At 46.4% G+C, this 16,415-nt stretch overlaps 2 protein-coding genes across 8 annotated transcripts in view; both read left to right on the top strand.

The window, feature by feature from the left end:
* ACAP2 (ArfGAP with coiled-coil, ankyrin repeat and PH domains 2) overlaps positions 1-15,027 on the top strand; it is a 71,075-nt gene extending 56,048 nt beyond the window's left edge. For 5 of the 6 annotated variants that reach the window (XM_053951223.1, XM_053951224.1, XM_053951222.1 and 2 more), the window contains one exon: positions 3,832-8,347. In XM_053951223.1, the coding sequence (XP_053807198.1) occupies positions 3,832-3,935 (104 nt within the window). In that variant the 3' untranslated portion in view covers positions 3,936-8,347. Of the gene's footprint in view, positions 1-3,831; positions 8,348-14,879 lie in introns of those variants that run through there. The other variant, XR_008432501.1, reaches the window with a different exon arrangement.
* XXYLT1 (xyloside xylosyltransferase 1) overlaps positions 8,444-16,415 on the top strand; it is a 33,223-nt gene continuing 25,251 nt past the window's right edge. The window contains exons 1-2 of one of the 2 annotated variants that reach the window (XM_053951226.1): positions 8,444-8,839; positions 14,880-15,027. In XM_053951226.1, the coding sequence (XP_053807201.1) occupies positions 8,444-8,839; positions 14,880-15,027 (544 nt within the window). Of the gene's footprint in view, positions 8,840-13,898; positions 14,025-14,879; positions 15,028-16,415 lie in introns of those variants that run through there. The other variant, XM_053951227.1, reaches the window with a different exon arrangement.

Raw genomic sequence — 16,415 nt, 5'->3', positions numbered from 1 at the left:
GTGTCTGAGGGAAATTTAAGATTGCTTCATATAATAATGTTTTTTATAAACCAGCACTAAAGCTTCATTGAAATTCAGTGGTGTGACTTTGTCAGAGGACTTAGGGAACCTAAAAGGAGACTGTTTAAAGAGCATCATTATAGCAGTGTGTTACTACAGCCATGACCACCCTATTTTGCTAGTAGCTGTCCACAGTTTTCTCCTATTGCTGTTCCATTGACATTTGTGTCATGTTAGGATTTACCTGACATTATTTAGTAGCAGCTTTCTGACTCAGCTTCCTTAGAGACTGTTGAAGAGTTCATCTTATTCCAGGACACCATTCTCCTTCCTGTAGAATGGTCTGCTTTTTCTTTTTTAAGAAAAAAAAAACACTTGCACACCAATGTAAAAAATGTACATCAAATATTTCAAAATGCCTCCAAACAAAAACAGGAAAGTATTATTACTTAAATTTTATTTTTAAATGTTTTTATTTGTTAAGATAAGAAACAAAGCAGTCATTCTTAAGTATGTATTTTTGTATGCAGAGTTTCTTTTTGTTTGGTTAAAAAAAAAGTAGAAGCTGGCAGATACGTGAGCCAGCTCCAGCAAGAAAGTAACAAATTATATTTAATGCATATGTGCAACTTTGTTCTCAGGCACTCAGATCTAATTTACACCGTGTTCTGATGTGATATTTGCTTCCATAGGAAGGTAATTTAATATCATGCAAGTACCAATAATGAAGGCACACTTGATTGTGAAGTTAGACAGCTAAAAATACCCTGCTGTTCCTGGCAGAAGTAAAAGGTGAACCTTATTTTTTGGGTTGAGTGCTGGGTACTCTCAGTTTACTCCTATAAAGCCCTCATGTGTTTTTCACTGACTCATGAGGATTGGGCAGGGGGGATGTTGCCACATTGGGGCAGTAGTATCTAGAGATGGCAGCTGATGCAATCTGATCCAGCTACTTTACAGCTGGTAAGGTGAGATTGACAGTCAAGAGTAGATTTGCCACAACAGGCAGAGTTTGACAAAATCAGGGGGATTTCATTAGAATAACTTCTGAAATTAAGGCAACAAGCTGGAGCACAGAGTCTCAGCCAGAGAACTTACGGTATCTCTGGATAGCACAGCTCCGCCCCCTTCACTCTGGTACTTGTTGAAGTTTCTTTTAGAAGTTGGAGTTAATATTTGAGTGTTTTGAATGTTTTTGTCTGCTATAGAAGGGTTGTGTCAGTGTAAGCACAGAACCTGTCTGCTATCATGAGGTGTCACACCTTTCTGTGGTTTTAAGGGATGCAGGTCTTTTTCACTGCTTATACATGTTAACTTATCTGCACTGCCCTTGCTTTAGAACTCCAGTGTTCCAAAATTATGATTCTAGAAGAAAATAAGGATTTGCAAGACAATTGTATATTTGCTGTGTGAGGGTAAATATTATTGTATGAGTTTGTTGTCATCAGAGTGAAGCCAACTGCCTACTTCTCAGCTCTAGCAGAGCAGCTGATAAACAATTGCTCATGTAGCTAATGGCATCAAAATTTATAATTTAAATATATATGGCTGGTTTGAGCTACTGAGAGAATGAATATATTGCTTTGCAAGGTACAATTGGTCTTCCAAAACATTCCTGGAATGGGAACTAGCTGAAACCAGCTTTTAAAAATTATTTCTGGTGGTAGAAGCCATATACACCATAGTACTGTTTCTGTATAATACTTGAGTGCTCATCTCCTGGTGCTACAGTATGTCTTGCTAACTCTTTGATATTAGCATTGCTACTTTTTCTTCCTACCTTTTCTTGAATGTATGATGTGTGCCTTTTGAGTTACTCTGGTGTGAAATGGTAAAGCAGTGTTACAGTATTTTTGTACATATAATCTGCACTTTAGGGAAAACATTGCTTGGAAAGGGAACTTCCAGAATTCAATTTTAAAGTAGAATTTTAAAATAATAAGGTTTACAGTATCAAGCATATTAATGCAACATACAAACTATAGGGGCACTTTATTTTAGTCTATTTTTGTATGTAATATTTTTGTTATGTAATAGAGACAAAGCCAGAGCCACAATCTATCTTGCAAAAATAGCTTTTTCTCCTTTCAACTTAATTTGAAAGAACCAAGTGTGGCAATTTGAACTGCAGTTCTTGTTGACCAGTGGAACCCACTTCTGTATTAAAAGCATAATTGCTTTTGTCACAGAAGCCTAATTCTGCTTTTGCCCTTCATAGCTATTCTTTTGGTGAATGTTACAGCTCCATTCTGTGCTGGTCTCCCAGAGGAAGAAGTTCTCACAAGCTGTTACAATAAAACCTGTCATGTGCCTGCTTCATCTTTAGAACACAGAATCACTGAATGGTTTGGGTTGGAAGGGACCTTAAAGATCATCTAGTTCCAACCCCCCTGCCATGGGCAGGGACACCGTACTTGAAATTAAATCTGAAAACCAAAAGGGAATTTCTGTAGAACTGACTTTTCCTAATAAGCAGTATTGAATGTATTCATCTTTTAAAGTCTGGGAAGAATTGTGTTACTGCCCTGTTAAATATTTCTGGAAGATCAGTTATTATTTGTGAAAATGGTTTTAAAAGAATGGAGTCTCATCTCCAAAAGAATGATAGTTTTAACATTGCAAATGTGCATTAAAAAATTGAAAAACAAAACAACATAACTTTTCCCAGTAGTGCGAACTTTTAAGCGCAAAAACATTCTTTTCTTCCACAATCATGTTAGAAAAAAAAAATCTTCATATTTGATGTACACGGTGAGAGAGATTTTGGGTTGATTTCTTTGTCATGCTATTAATCAAGCTGTCAGCAAGAAACAGTAGTGCTGGGATCTTGTGTCCTGTGTGGCCATCTGTGTTGGGAAGACTCTAAAATTTGGGTGGCTACATAGCTCCTGGCCCAACCCAATGTTTCATGCATTTAATTCCTTTTGAAGATGAAAGGGTATGGTTAGTGTTTTAAAACAGAACTTGAGCTCAAGGCCCAAAATGCTCCAATAGATGAAAGAATGTGAAAATTAATGAAAAAAATGTCCATTGTCAAGTGGCAAAAAAATGACTTGGCAATGACTCGAGAAGTAATCACTACTAAATGTGTTTTCCTGTGTAGACAGAGACGGGGAGGAACATATTTTGGAATATGTTCAAGTAGTAGGGTTGTGTTTAAGCACAAAGGGTGAAGATTGAAAAAAAAAAAAAAGATTTTTAGGGGCAGTATCATTGTTCTTATGGATCAAACTGAAAAATGTAATGAAAGATGTAGATGAAATGAATGTAGAAATTTTATTTTTGCTGAAGTAATAGACAAAAATAATTTATGGACAATAATTTATCTACTTACATTTGCTTTTTTAATATATATATTATTGCTTGCTGATTGTTTCTTTCATGGAGAATTCTGTTTGGCTGTAAGAATTCTGATCTCTGTTTCCAAGATTTATGCCGTAAATCTTTTTTTCTGTAGAAAATCTTGGTTAGCACTTCCTTGCCCCCAAACAAGGATTTTATTCTTTAACAGCTAATAAATATTTTTTCTTTTTAAGTTGCTTTAAAGTGCTTTAACTTTTCTTTTCTAACTCTGGACTTTCCTCTGTGTGGCTGCCTGTGAGGTACTATTTCAGGTATAGTTTGGCTTTGTTTAATTTGCTTCTACAGAACATGCATGCAAGTAACCAGTCCTTCAGAGTTCACATCAGCATCACTCCATCTAGAAGCAGTATTCATACATTAATTAAGTGTTATGCAGTAATTGATAGCACAGTAGGGCATTTGTGAGATGGTGGGTGATGTTGACTATTACAAATGCTTAAAACTGTTTCTCTTTTCTTTTCTACCTAGGAGATGAAATTTATCAGGACATTTTTCGTGACTTTTCTCAAATGGCATCAAATAATCCAGAGAAGTTAAACCGCTTCCAGCAGTCAGATTCCCAGAAGTCTTAAGTGTCAAGAAGGAAAAGAACCTGAAGCTTGTAGTGCAAGTCTTTTTTTACTTTGAGAATGAATTGTATGCATTTTGTTAGATAGTTTGGATAAAATGACCACTCCAATGTAGCTTTAGACTGTGGTAGCTGGGGAAGTGTATGAGTTGGTTTATGTTCTACAGTACATATACCTCAGCAGCTGAAGATGCTTCAAAGCCCTGAGTCCCTGCTAGCTGAGTGCAAAGCAGCCCCTGTTCCACGCCCACGTTTGCAGCTCGCACTCGGGGGTGGCAGAGCACGGCTGGAGCGCTGCGGGCTCCGACCGCAGGGTGGTCACAGCAGCTTTGCCACCCAGGGTCATCCACTGTCCTCTGTCCCCCTGTCGCCATAAAGAATGTGCCTCTGACAAGAAGGTCTGGGTTGCATTTTCTGGGACTGTTTGGAAGGGAATTTAGGTAATGAGTTACTGAGTTGTCCTTCCATTTGTGGGACTGTAGCTCAACAGATGCTCTTGCTCCTGTGGTGACTCCAGTTAAAGGTAGGCTGTTCATAACAGATGTGATAACTCCTGCTCTTCTGCAAGCTCTTTCACAGTGGAAGCTCTAGCACCAGGCTGGCCTTTATGCTGGTGACTGCGGGTCAGTCACAAAGGGATATATCCTGGGGACCAAATTCCTAAGAGCAGTCCATTTTCCTTTTTTTTCTTTTCCTCTTAAATTAAACTTTCAGTGCAGCAAGTATCCTTCTAAATGAGCATGTGGAACCTTTCATGAAAAATAAACTTAATCCTTTTGGACATGATGTGGGGTTTGTTTGTAGTATTTTGACATGAAAACTTGAAATTTGAGACATGAAAGTAAATATTGAGCCAACAAAGTTTGTGTAGAATAGTTGTACAAAGGCTATTTCTACTTTTTGCTGTTCTCAGTACAGGCCCTAAGCTCAGTATAGAAGTCTCATGTCTTGCAGCCACTCTTAAGTTTAGGGCAATCAATCCCTTCTATCAGGAAGCAGTAGCCCTTGTATAATTTACAAGGATGTTTGTGTTGTCTAAACTAAGGTGAGCACAAGAAAAACTAGAATTTCAGTGCACATTTCTGTCAAGTAATGAATCATCACAGTCTGCAACTGTGTTGTGAGGGCAGCAAGACAATTTGCTTTATGCAGTAGTGAGCCCCACTCTGCCCTTGTGCATGTATAAATCGTGTCTCTAGATATATGCTTATATATCAGGTTATTTATACCTAGATAATAATCCTTCTAAATTTCAAATCAACAGATGCAATTCTTTATCCTCTATTTGTCTACCCTATGGAGACAACCTAAATGGAGTTTTTAGGTGACATAGTATCAATGTGAGTTTTCAGTAATCAGTTTTCAGTAATCCTAATAGCTGTGGCATTATGTTAACCTGCTGTTTAAGTGTATTTAGGAAATGAATTGGCTTTTCTTCGTGGAAATATAAGAAAACTGGGATAAAACAAATTGAAATCTGTAAACTATGGTAAAGTTAAACTTTCTGGCATGTTAAGTTTTAAGAAGGTATTTCAAACATTTATAATTTTGCATCAAATGTGTAATAGTCTGCATATTATTATTGTTACAAAATTAGTAGTGTTGTAGAATTGTCCAGTGGATGTTATTTCCAAGCAGAATGATCTTACCAGACAGTTCTTGCTTTGTCTGTGGTCTAATTATGGTAGGAAAAGCAAATTCTGCCCATTTAAAGTGCACATTTAGTCTGAATAAGAAACTTAAGGATATCATCTGTAAGCAGTAATTTTTAGTAAGCTGGTTTTTAAATAGCTGCCTATGAAATTATAATATACTTCCTAATCAGCAGTATTTACCAGCAAATGGGTGTTTTAGTAGATCTTAGGGAAAGTAAGACTCCTGGTATATAGATGGGACAATGTGACAATATGACTGCATAATATCCACCTTAGACGTAGATTTTTTAAAATGTTTGTCTTTCCCAGCCTGGCTAGTAGGCAGTGTGTAGTGTGATTGGCTGGAATGTAGAGCTGCCTAAAGCTTAGTGGCATAATTGCTGTCTCAGTCCAGGCTGCTGGAGAACAGATCTGAGAGACTTATTTCAAATTCTCACTGGTGATTTCCTCCCTGGCCACAAAATCTCTGCAGATTGACTTCTCTAGACTAAGAAATTGCTTCCCTGTAGCTCTACACATCGTGTGTTGTGTTCCTGACTCTCATCTGTCTGGGAAACAGTATCAGTCTGTCTGTGCTAAAGGATGAATCCCACCTGACTGACAGGTGGTGTGACTTGTCAGGAGCACTGGCGTTTTAATGGCTTTGGGGGTAGGTGTGTCACTTGTGATCCTCAGCCTTGTTCCCCTGTCCTTTTGGGTATGATAGGATGCCCAGTATAAGCTGCACTCAGTTAAAGCCTTTTTCAGGTCAGGTGCAATGGTAACATGTTGCTTATCAGCAGAAATGAATGTACCATTAAGTTTGATGGCTCAGTCTCACCAGGCTCTGGCAGGCTCCGTGTTCCAGGGCCTCTGTGACTCACAGGATTCAGCCCTCAGCAGTGTGATTATCACCACAGCTCTGAAGATCTGGATTCCATATTGAGTTTTGACTCATGTTAATATTCTGCTCAGTAATATTAGGAAACTTCCATTTCTATTCCAAAGGGAATCTAAGTGAAATAATAGACAGTAAGGTTCCATTGTGGGTTAACATTTTGTACTTTGTACCAGGCAATAGAAAGGTTCAATTCCAGTTCATGTTTCTCTGTAGGTATGAAATACAGTAGTGAGAGACAAAGCAGAAGATTCCCAACATATTTTAAAACCATCCTTCACAGAGATTTTTAGTAATTTTCTATATTAGATAGCCCATTGAAGGATAGTATAATATCTGTGCTATGTGTTCCAAAAGTCTCTTGGAACAACAAATGTTGAGGAATTCAACTTACATTCTAATTTATCTTGATTTCAGAGGTGTAATGTACGTCCATTGCATGTTGATTAAAATAGTGTCTCTGGTGGCTTATTAGTAGTATCAATTGTTTTGACTGTTCATAAGGTTTCATGTTTTATGTTAGTGTCAGTACAGTGCATACAAACTTAAATTTCTGAATGATCATATTGAATTATGCCACTATCTGTGTTATACAGTGGAATTTGTTCACATGAATTTGGATGAAGGTGAATTTGGATTGTAGAGGTATTTCTTTGCCTTCACAAACAGCCCACATTGCAATCAGATGGATGTGTGTTCCAGGTGCTCATTAGTGCATTGTGGACTTCAGCCCCTCTGCCCAGTAGGACCTGATCCAGGAAGTCGCTGATATCAGTGGCAGTCTTTCCACTAATTTTTGAGATTATGGATTGTACCATTTGTGGCTTTTAATGTTAGAGTGCTAAAGGATCCTGTATTAATACTGCATTTTTCACTCTGGGGGGTTTTATATTTTACCTGTTTGTATACTGAGCTGAAATAGTTTTAGAAAATGCAACCAGACCTTCCAACTGCTGTCAGCAAATCCCTGTACAAGAGGAAGTTTCTCTTGTGTTGCATTGTGACATCAGTACACGTGTTGTCCAAATTACCAGGTCTCCTAGATAGAGCATAAACTTTGTAGTACTTAACTAAAAAGGTGAGAACTAGAACAAGCCAAGGGTTGATGTCATGTTTCCAGGACTTCGGTGCTTCTCTGCAGCCATCTGTTTTAAATTGTGGACGTTACCTCTGCTGCTTCATCTTGAGAATCTCAAATAACACAGTGACTATGAAATGACCCTTTGATGAAACTGCAAATAATTATATGTAAGTACAAAGGACATGATATTTTTACAGTGTCAGAAGGACTTAGCTAATTATTCTGATTCTTCAACACACAAAGTATTTTGAGAATCAATTTTCCAGGCTACAATCTCTGCCCCATTCATTATGGACACTTTTTCCCAAGCTGGAGTTTATGGCTTGTGCAGTCTGACAACCAACATGCCTTGCTCCCGTGCTCTACAGAGAGGCACAGTTTTAAAACAGGGACAACTCTGGAGAGGCACTACTGGGGAAAAGGATGAGTGTACCACTTTGGTATATAACCTTTCATATGCTTGCTTTATCTTTCTGCATACAGTATTTTCTTGTTTCTCTTCCCATGGAAGGAGATGATAGAGGAGGAAAAATTCCACACACTTTTCTGCTAGGAGCCTAAGTTTTCCATGTTTTGACAGAAATCGCCAAGAAATCATCGTTTTCTCAAGCAGAGACGTTACTTTCTCCGAAGTAATGAACTTTTTTTTTTTTTCCGCGCGTTCCTCTGTACTCGGTGTTTTTTAAGCATTCCAGCAGTAAAAAACTCTTCCCGGCCCCACCCCCAAGCTGTAATTGTACAGACTGTATACTCCGCCCTCCTTCGCGTTATGTACGGCTGTAGACTTTGTATCTAAAACTTGACTGCAGTGTGTGTAGCGTGTCTTTGTGCAGGGCCGGCCCGGCCGCGTCCCCGCCCCGCTGCGGGGCGGGCGGTGCCGGGGGCGGTGCCGCCCCGCCATGGCGGCGCTGCGGGGCTCGGCGCGCCGGGGCTGCCCGCGCTGCCCGCAGCCCGCGGCCCTCGCGGCGGCCGCGGCCGTGGCCGTCTGCGCCTTCTACTACCTGGGCGGCGGCGGCGAGACCTTCTCCAGCGCCACCCGCCGCCTGCGCGCCACGCCGCCCGCCCCGGCCGGCCCGGGGCCCCGCGGGCTGCACCTCCTGTTCATGTTCACCAAGGCGGAGCGCAACCCCGCGCTCCGCGACAAGGCGCAGGCGGCGTTGCGCTCGCTGGTGCGGCACGGCCGCCTGGGCGCCGCCGATGTGCTGCACCTCCACCTCGTCACCGAGGGCGCCAGCCGCGACATCGGCCTCGGGCTGCTGCGGGACCTGCTGCGCGGCGCCGCCTTCCGCCACCAGGTGCGCGGGGGCCGAGGGGCGGGCCGGGCCCGCGGGGAGCGAGCGGGCGGTCTGCCGGGGCGTCCTGCGCGCTCTTCCCGCGGGACGCTGGGAACAGCAGTCCGGCGGGAAGGAACTCCCTCAACCAGCGGCCCACGTGCCGGCTCCCAGCAGAGCGGTTCGCTCCCACTCTGCTGGAGGAGCGCCCCCTGCTCCCCAGTCTCGGGAGTCGTGAGGGGCTTGTTCTTGTCCCCACCGCTGCTGCCTGTGGGGAGGTGTCCTGGTGCAGCCCGGCGATTCTCAGCTGGGACTGGGCAGCAGCGTGGCCTGGGAGCACGTCCGGCACACCACCTGGAGCGGAGCAGGTGCTCTAAGCAGTGCTGCCCTCCTGCAGGCCCTGTTGGTCCTGCTTCAGCACCTCGACACGAGGACCACGTGTGCTTGTATCTCGATGGGTTCCCGATCAGGAGAGAACTAGTACTAGCCCTGGTACTAGTGGCTCTTGAGAGCAGGAATGGAGAGCCTGCAGGGGCTCTAGTGCATCCACATACGAATGTCCCTACTTCATGAAAATGGTTCTGCCTCCCAAATCCACAACCAGTGTAGTTTATGCAAGGTCTGGCTTTCCTTCACATTAAACAGGTGTCTGAAAACTGGAGAGGTGTTAAGTTCAGAGATTCCAGGTAACCTGACTCTCCTGTCCTGAGGTGCTGCTGCAGAGCATTGCTTGGAAGTGTCCTCTAGTCCTGCTGTAACTTTTATTGCTCATAAATCCTGTATTTCACATTAGCTGAACTCTGCCAAAATGAAACTAGAAGTGTAACCTTAACAGTTTTCATACAGACACTTAACTGGTAAATAATTCTACCACTGGTTTTCTTTAAACAAGTCCTTTCTTAGTGCTGGCCCTCAGTCAGGTCATGCAGCCATGATGGGAAACCCACACTATGCAGCAGTGCTTGGCTGTCTGGAGGGTCTGCACAGCTCCCTCAGGAGGATTCTTGCACTCCACAGCAGGATGGACTGACTGCCCCGTGATGGTGCAGTGCTGATGTGGTACAACAACCCAATCCAGGTTTGTGGTGTTATGTCTCCTGGAGTGAGAGGACCCCCATGCCACTATGGTGTGCACGTCCCTTGCAATCACCCCTTTGTGTAGGCTGCCTTACTGCCATCTGCCCCTCTGGGGAACAAACTTCTCAGCAGGCAGCCTTGCCAGCCTCATTTCTCCAGAGTAACACGGGCTGGGAGTTGGAGTTGGAAGCGTGAAGTGATTTGTCTGTTGTGGATTGGCCCCTGTCTGTAGGTGCCCGTGGAGTCACAGTGAAACCTGGCTCATGGCTTGGTGAGTATGTCTGGCACCAGAACTGGTCTCCCAGGTGTAAGCAGGCAGCATGACATGGAGGCTTCAGGTGAGCTCCCACTGAGATCTGCTCAGTGTGACAGCTGCTTCTCTCTGTCCTGGCAGAGCCTGGTTTCAGTGGCTAGCCTGTGGTTGGCAGTGCGTTTTGGACTGGTCCATTTCTCTGCTTTTAGGTACAGAGCAGAGGCTATTCTGCTTCTCAAGCATGCAGCCTTGTCAGTCCTGGACTACTTTCTGGAATGCCAGCAGGTGACAGCACCTCTTTATTCTTGTTGTAGCATACCCCATTCCTCTTTTTTACCAGTAGGAAACTTATGCCTAGCTTGGACTTCTGGTGCTCCTGCTAAAATGTTGAAGATGATTGATCCTGATGCTCAGCTAGCTCCAGGAGTAACCCATCTGTATCCTCTTGTTTCCTGCTCTTCCTGGTGTGTGCAGAACTCTCTCTTAGTTCTTACGCTGTTTTCCTAGCACAGGCTCAGATATAAGGCTTGATAAAGTGCTCAGGAGGCAGCTGGAGCCACTGAGGCTCGACTGATAAAACACCCTGAACTTTACCTTTTCTTAATGAGGAAGTGGTTCAGGCCCAGCTTTTGGAGCTGCCCTTGCCTTCCCATCCTAGCAAAGCTGGGATCAGTTGGCTTTTTCTATTAGAGTGAAGCCCAGAGTCAGACATGGATCATAACCCCTGGGGAGGTTGTGGGCAGCTTTTCTCTCTCCCTAGGCAGATTCAGTAACTTTCAAAGCGTCCTGGAGACTGCAGCAGCCGGCTGCAGCCCGGGCACAGTGTGCAGAGTGAGGGCAGAGGGGCTGTGGGGTGCAGGCGCTGGGTGTCTGGGAGCAGCTTAGGCACTGGACGCTCCCAGCAGGGCAGGGCTGTCCGGGCGTGCACAGTCAGCGCTCGCGCTGGCCGTGCAGATGTGCCCCAGATGTGCAGCCGGGAGCGCAGCCGGGCGGCGGCGGCAGAGGGAGCTCGTGCTCCGCGTCTGCGGCCGGGAGGCGGAGGGAGGACCCAGCCCGCGGCCGTCCTGCCCGTGCGGGGCCTCGGTGGGCTCTTACCGGGGCTTTGTGACAGCACACGGGTGGCAGGGGGATCTCTGTATCCTCTCCCGACCCCCGGCCAGCGGGAGGTGTCCGGCAGCGAGCCCGGGCCAGCCTCGGCCGACACTGTGCCTACACAGAGCACCAGCTCGCCCCGTTTCCTGCCACTCCAGGCTGTGTGCTGCAACTCCTTGCGTGATTCCTATCTCTTATTGATTCCATTTCCCTGCCATAATAACACGAACTGCGTGTTCGGCTCTCTGCTCATCCTGGTTTCCTGTTCAGATGAACCCCACGAAGGATGCTGCTGGGCTGGATGTAACTGGGGTGCCATCACGCCATGCTTACGGAGACCTGCGAGGATGATCGACGTGGGAAGGAGGGAAAGTTAAAGGGAAAATAAATGCAGGTTGTTTTTTCCTAGTGAATCAGTAGAAAGGGTCTGTCATCAGTGTGGGATGTGTGTTTATAAAACTGTGCTTGCACAGGAAACCCCTAGAACTTTTCTTAATGTCCTCAGCAAACGTGGTTGGATTTAGCTACAGGGATTTAGTAAGAGCTGTTACACAAATAAATAATGAAGTACAAAATTAGCAGCAGATCAACAAGCTGTGCTAAAGTCAGCAGTGAGGAGGGAAGAAGCCTTCACAGTCCCAGAGAGGCTGCCTGGCCTGTGGCTGTAGGAGCAAAATTCAGCTGCTCAGGAGTTTGCTTTGCAGAAGTACAAAAGGGTGGGCAAAAGACATGTTTTTCCTGTTTTCTTTGGCAGGAGTGGAAAGGCAGAGGATGCTGTGTCTGGAGTTTCCGGAGTATCTCTCCTATAACTTTTGTCCACTGGTGCTTGGCAGTATGCTTACTTTAGAGGTGACTGGAATTGGTTTGGCATTTTTCCCCCTTTCCTAGGTACTGTACACACCTCAGGCTGCCTTTGCTGGATGCAGAAGGGTGGTTACATGTGCTGTATTTCTCTTCCATGCTTCTCCAGCCCAGCCAGACCCCAAATCTGCCCCTGCCAAGCTGGGCTGGGAGCAGAGCATCGCACATCCCTGTGCTGGTGGTGCTCAGTTTCATGAACAGGCTCTCAGTTCCTTTGCACTTGGAGAGTAGTGGTGGTTTGCTTGTTTGGTCACCTGGGGTGGCTGCTGTCCTGCTCAGTGCGGCCGCTGTCACCAGGATGGCACAACCAACCATGTAGCTCAGCAGGGCCGGGGTGAGGTGCTGCCTAATGGTAACAGAGTTTCCTCCCGTGCAGTGTCTTGGGGACTGTGCTGTGCTATCCAAAGCCAGGTGTGGCTGCCGACGAGCTCTCCCAATGCACTTTCCTGGTACGGGTTGTTCTGTGTCTTTCCTGCTGTTTGGCTGCAGGCCTTGGCTCCGAGCCCAGCAGCCGGGACAGCAGCAGCGGGGCCGCCCCGCCGAGGGACGTGCTGGCCACGGAGCCTGCACGAGGGCTCCTGCGGCACCCGGCTGATGGCAAGGGTCAGGGGCTGAGTGTGGGTGTTTAGGGTGCCTTCCCCAGGATGGGGCCACAGGGCCTCAGTTCTGCCTGTCCTCCAGCAGTGCCCTGCAATGGGCTCAGCCATCCTGGCCAGTGCCAGGACAGGCCAATCACCTCAGCGTGTTCAGCGTACTGTGGGTGCCACAAGCACAACCCTGCATCTAGCGAGCTCCGCTCTGCTGTGAGAGCATGTTGGTCTGAGCAATGTGTTCTGCAAAAAGCTGTGGAAGGAGAAGCTCCAGACTGCTCACTTCCTCAGTCTCTGCACCAGCCTCAATCAGTGCAGCCCCTTGTGCACTCCATGGAGAGGATGGTCATTGCACCAGCACAGGCTCCAAAGCCGCTTTCTCCTCCGAAGCATTTGGCTTGCTTTAGGTTTTCTTTTAATTAAAAAAAAAAAAAATTAGAAAGCAAGTGCTCTATCCTGCATGTTTTAAGTGTATAGTACAGGGCCCCTTGCTCTTAAGCAGATGAAGTTTTAGTAGAGAAAAGAAGTGAAACTGTAGAACCATTGAAATAATTTCATTTGAAAGCGATCTACAAAGATTGTGGTTTGTGCTCCCTGGTGAAGGCGGTGCCAGCTTGTGGAAGTGTCTTGGTATCCCTCAAACAAGGGCGATAGGTTCCCCATACAAAATTCAAGTACTGCTGCAATGTCGTGTCCTTGCTGTACTTTAGTTCCAGCAGGGCTTTTCCTGCTTTCCCTGACCTGAAGAAGGCGGCATGACCTCAAGTCTCCACACTCAAGTTCCTGCACTCCCCCTTATCTGCACCAGGGTCATGTCCCTCATCTCTCTTAATTATCCTGAAAATCCCTCTCATTATCTTGTGTGATTCAGTGACCTGTATACTTCTGTGGCTATAACGAGCTGCATGATAGTTCCTGTTCATTGGACTTTGACCAAAATAAATTGTAAGCTTGTAAAATGTCAGTAGCTGGCAAGGTGCATTTGGGGTTGTTCCTGTTTCTGGGACGTAGCCACAGCTGGCGCAGGCATGCCAGGGCCCGTGCTGGTGCATGGGCTCCCGCAGAGCTGAGGGATGCAGAGCAGTGCTGGTTGAGCACCAGCAAAACTCCAGCACAGGCAGGCTGAGATCTATCTAGAGAAGTTGCTCTGCTCTGCTCCTGATGTTTGGATTTTCATCGGCGTGCTGCTGCCTGTCCTCCCTTTCCCCCTGCAGCCCCGCCGGGATGTGCTGCAGAGATTGCCTCCATGCCAGGCTGAGGAGCAGCAAATCTGGGCTGCATCCCTGGCCCTGTCACAGCCTGCTTCTGTAGGAGAGAGCAAGCCTTGGTCCTCAGGGTAAGTGATGTGGTCTGGCCTGGCTCTGAACAGCAGCACACCAGAGCCTGGAGCAAACTGTTGCCTCCACATGGGAAACCAGATATATCTAGTCTGCATCCGGCAGGGGGAACAGACCAGAGAAATAGCCCAAAACATGGAGCACACTTGGTTGTGTGAGGGGATTCCAGTCTCTGCCCACCTTACAGTTACAAAATGGCTGTTAAAGTCCTTCTCCTTTCCCTGCACTTGACCTATTCTTGTGTCAAGAAGATGTGCAGGGGCCAGGGCAGCCAGCCCCTTTGTGCAGCTGCAGTGCCACCAGCACTGTTTGTGCTTTACCAACCTCCCCCTTGCCCCATACTGGTGGGGGCTGGGCAAAGGCTGCTGTGTGGTATTCACATTCTCTGAACAGAGAGAGACATGATTCTCTCTCCCAGGATTTTTCCTCGGAAGTTGTGAGACGCAGTGAGAAAACTCAGAAAAAGAAGAAAACATTTTTTATCTCTATTCACTGTGCCTGTTGTTTGGCACATGTGGAAAGTGTTACGGAGATTGTTTACCAAAGAGTGAGTTGTTAATTGGACACTGGTGCAGGTTATTTGGATTGATTGGCCAATTGGGTCAAAGCTGTGTTGTGACTGACTGGAGACAGTCATAGGTTTTTCTTTAGTATCTTTTTAGTACGATATAATTCTAGTATAGTATTAATATAATATAATTTAACTTGATAAAAACAATTTATTCAGCCTTCTGCAACATGGAGCCAGAGTGCGTTATTCCCTGCACAGGGGAGTCACATTACTTGGATAGCTGCTGGAGCTGGGCCTGTCCCCAGAAGCAGCGGCTGAGTGGTGTTTCTGGTGTCTCTGCCAGGTAATCGTCCATGATGTGAATGAGCTGACAGAAAAGCTGTTTCCCATCGTTGAGGCCATGCAGAAACACTTCAGCGCTGGATCGGGGACCTACTACAGCGACTCCATCTTCTTCCTGTCAGTTGCAATGCATCGCATCATGCCCAAAGGTAGGTCTCTGCTGTGCTGCCTCCAGCAACACAGGCTTTCTTTCTCTTCTGCACAGAGATGTTATCCGGTGCTATTTGAAATACAAAGTTAATAAACTTTTGGGATGTACTCCTGGGATTCTGCTCCTTTCTGCAGAGTGATGGACTCATCAGTCCACGACCACATCCAAGTCTCCACTGGCATGAGTGACAGAAGGTTCTCCTTGTCACATAGCAGCTGGCCCTGCCTTTACACCCTGAGATGGTAGGAGAGGTGAGACAGGAGCAAGCAGGCCTGTTCAATGTGTGTTTACAGCCCCCTTCCTCTTGTGGTGCCAGCAGAAAGAGGTGCTGTGTGTCCATGGTGTAGCTGTGTACTCTTGAGTATCAGCAGAGAGGAGTTGTTGAGTCTTTCCCCTTGGCTTTAGGGAGCTTATGGAAAGCTTTGCTGATTAGCAGCTGCTGATTACTTAAGTTTCCTTATTGTGCCTCTGCTGTTATCAAGTGCAGAAACAAGAAGAATTCTGCAGGAAAACAAGGCAACTGGCAGAAGGGGCTTGGCTCAGCTGATGCTGTTTTGCTCCCCTGCCTTGTGCAGTTGCCTCTCGTGGAACCAGCATGCTGTCTAATCTTTGGTTGCACAAGTAGGGTTTTGTGTCCTTGGGCTCCAAACCCCTTCACTGGAGCTCCTGCAGCCTAATTGTCCATTCCCAGTGCTGGTCCCTCCCTGGGGGGAGCTGGGGCTCTCCCTGCCAGCTGCCTGGCTGGCCTGACACACCAGTGATGGCAGCCTCCCTTCCTGGGCTGGTCAGATGTCCTCCCTGGGCATGGCAGGCTGCAGGTGGCAGTGGTGGCAAGGAGCCCCAGGACCCTGCCTGGTCATACACCTGCCCCAGGAGGAGGTGACCAGCCTCTCAAAGCTGTTTGTGGATGTAATGCAATGGTGGCCTGTTCCCACATGTGTGCCTGTTCCCAGGGCTAGCACTGCTGGCACCAGCAGCTTCCCTGGCATCTGGAGCCTCTGCCCAGCTCTAATACTCCCTGCAAACTTCCTGCCATGGATCTCAGGTGCACTGTTGCTGAAATGTGAGCAGATGCAAGTCCCCCTGTGCCCCCGCTGAGTTCTGTCCCAGTTTGGTTCTACTCAGGAGCTTTTACCTCTGCTCTGCTTCTTGAGACTTCCTCTGTCCTTTCTGGACTTGCCCCTGTGCTCCTGGAATGGCCTTCCCACACTAGCTCATTAAACAGTGGGGTAGTGGTGGCCCTGAGGGTCCCATCCAAGCTCACTGATCATGACTCTGTGGGCTCCAGCAAATGTGCTCTACATGGCTCTCCCTCAGACTTGGGTAATTTTGTGTGTGTCTGGTGCTGTCTGCAGTGTGAACACTTTGAAGTACACTGCATACAAA

This window comes from Vidua chalybeata, chromosome 10 (genome assembly GCF_026979565.1).
Source record: "Vidua chalybeata isolate OUT-0048 chromosome 10, bVidCha1 merged haplotype, whole genome shotgun sequence".
In the NCBI taxonomy this organism is placed as follows: Eukaryota; Metazoa; Chordata; class Aves; order Passeriformes; family Viduidae; genus Vidua; species Vidua chalybeata.
The sequence above is the reverse complement of the archived record's forward strand: the minus strand, read 5'-3'. Positions and strand labels throughout refer to the sequence as shown.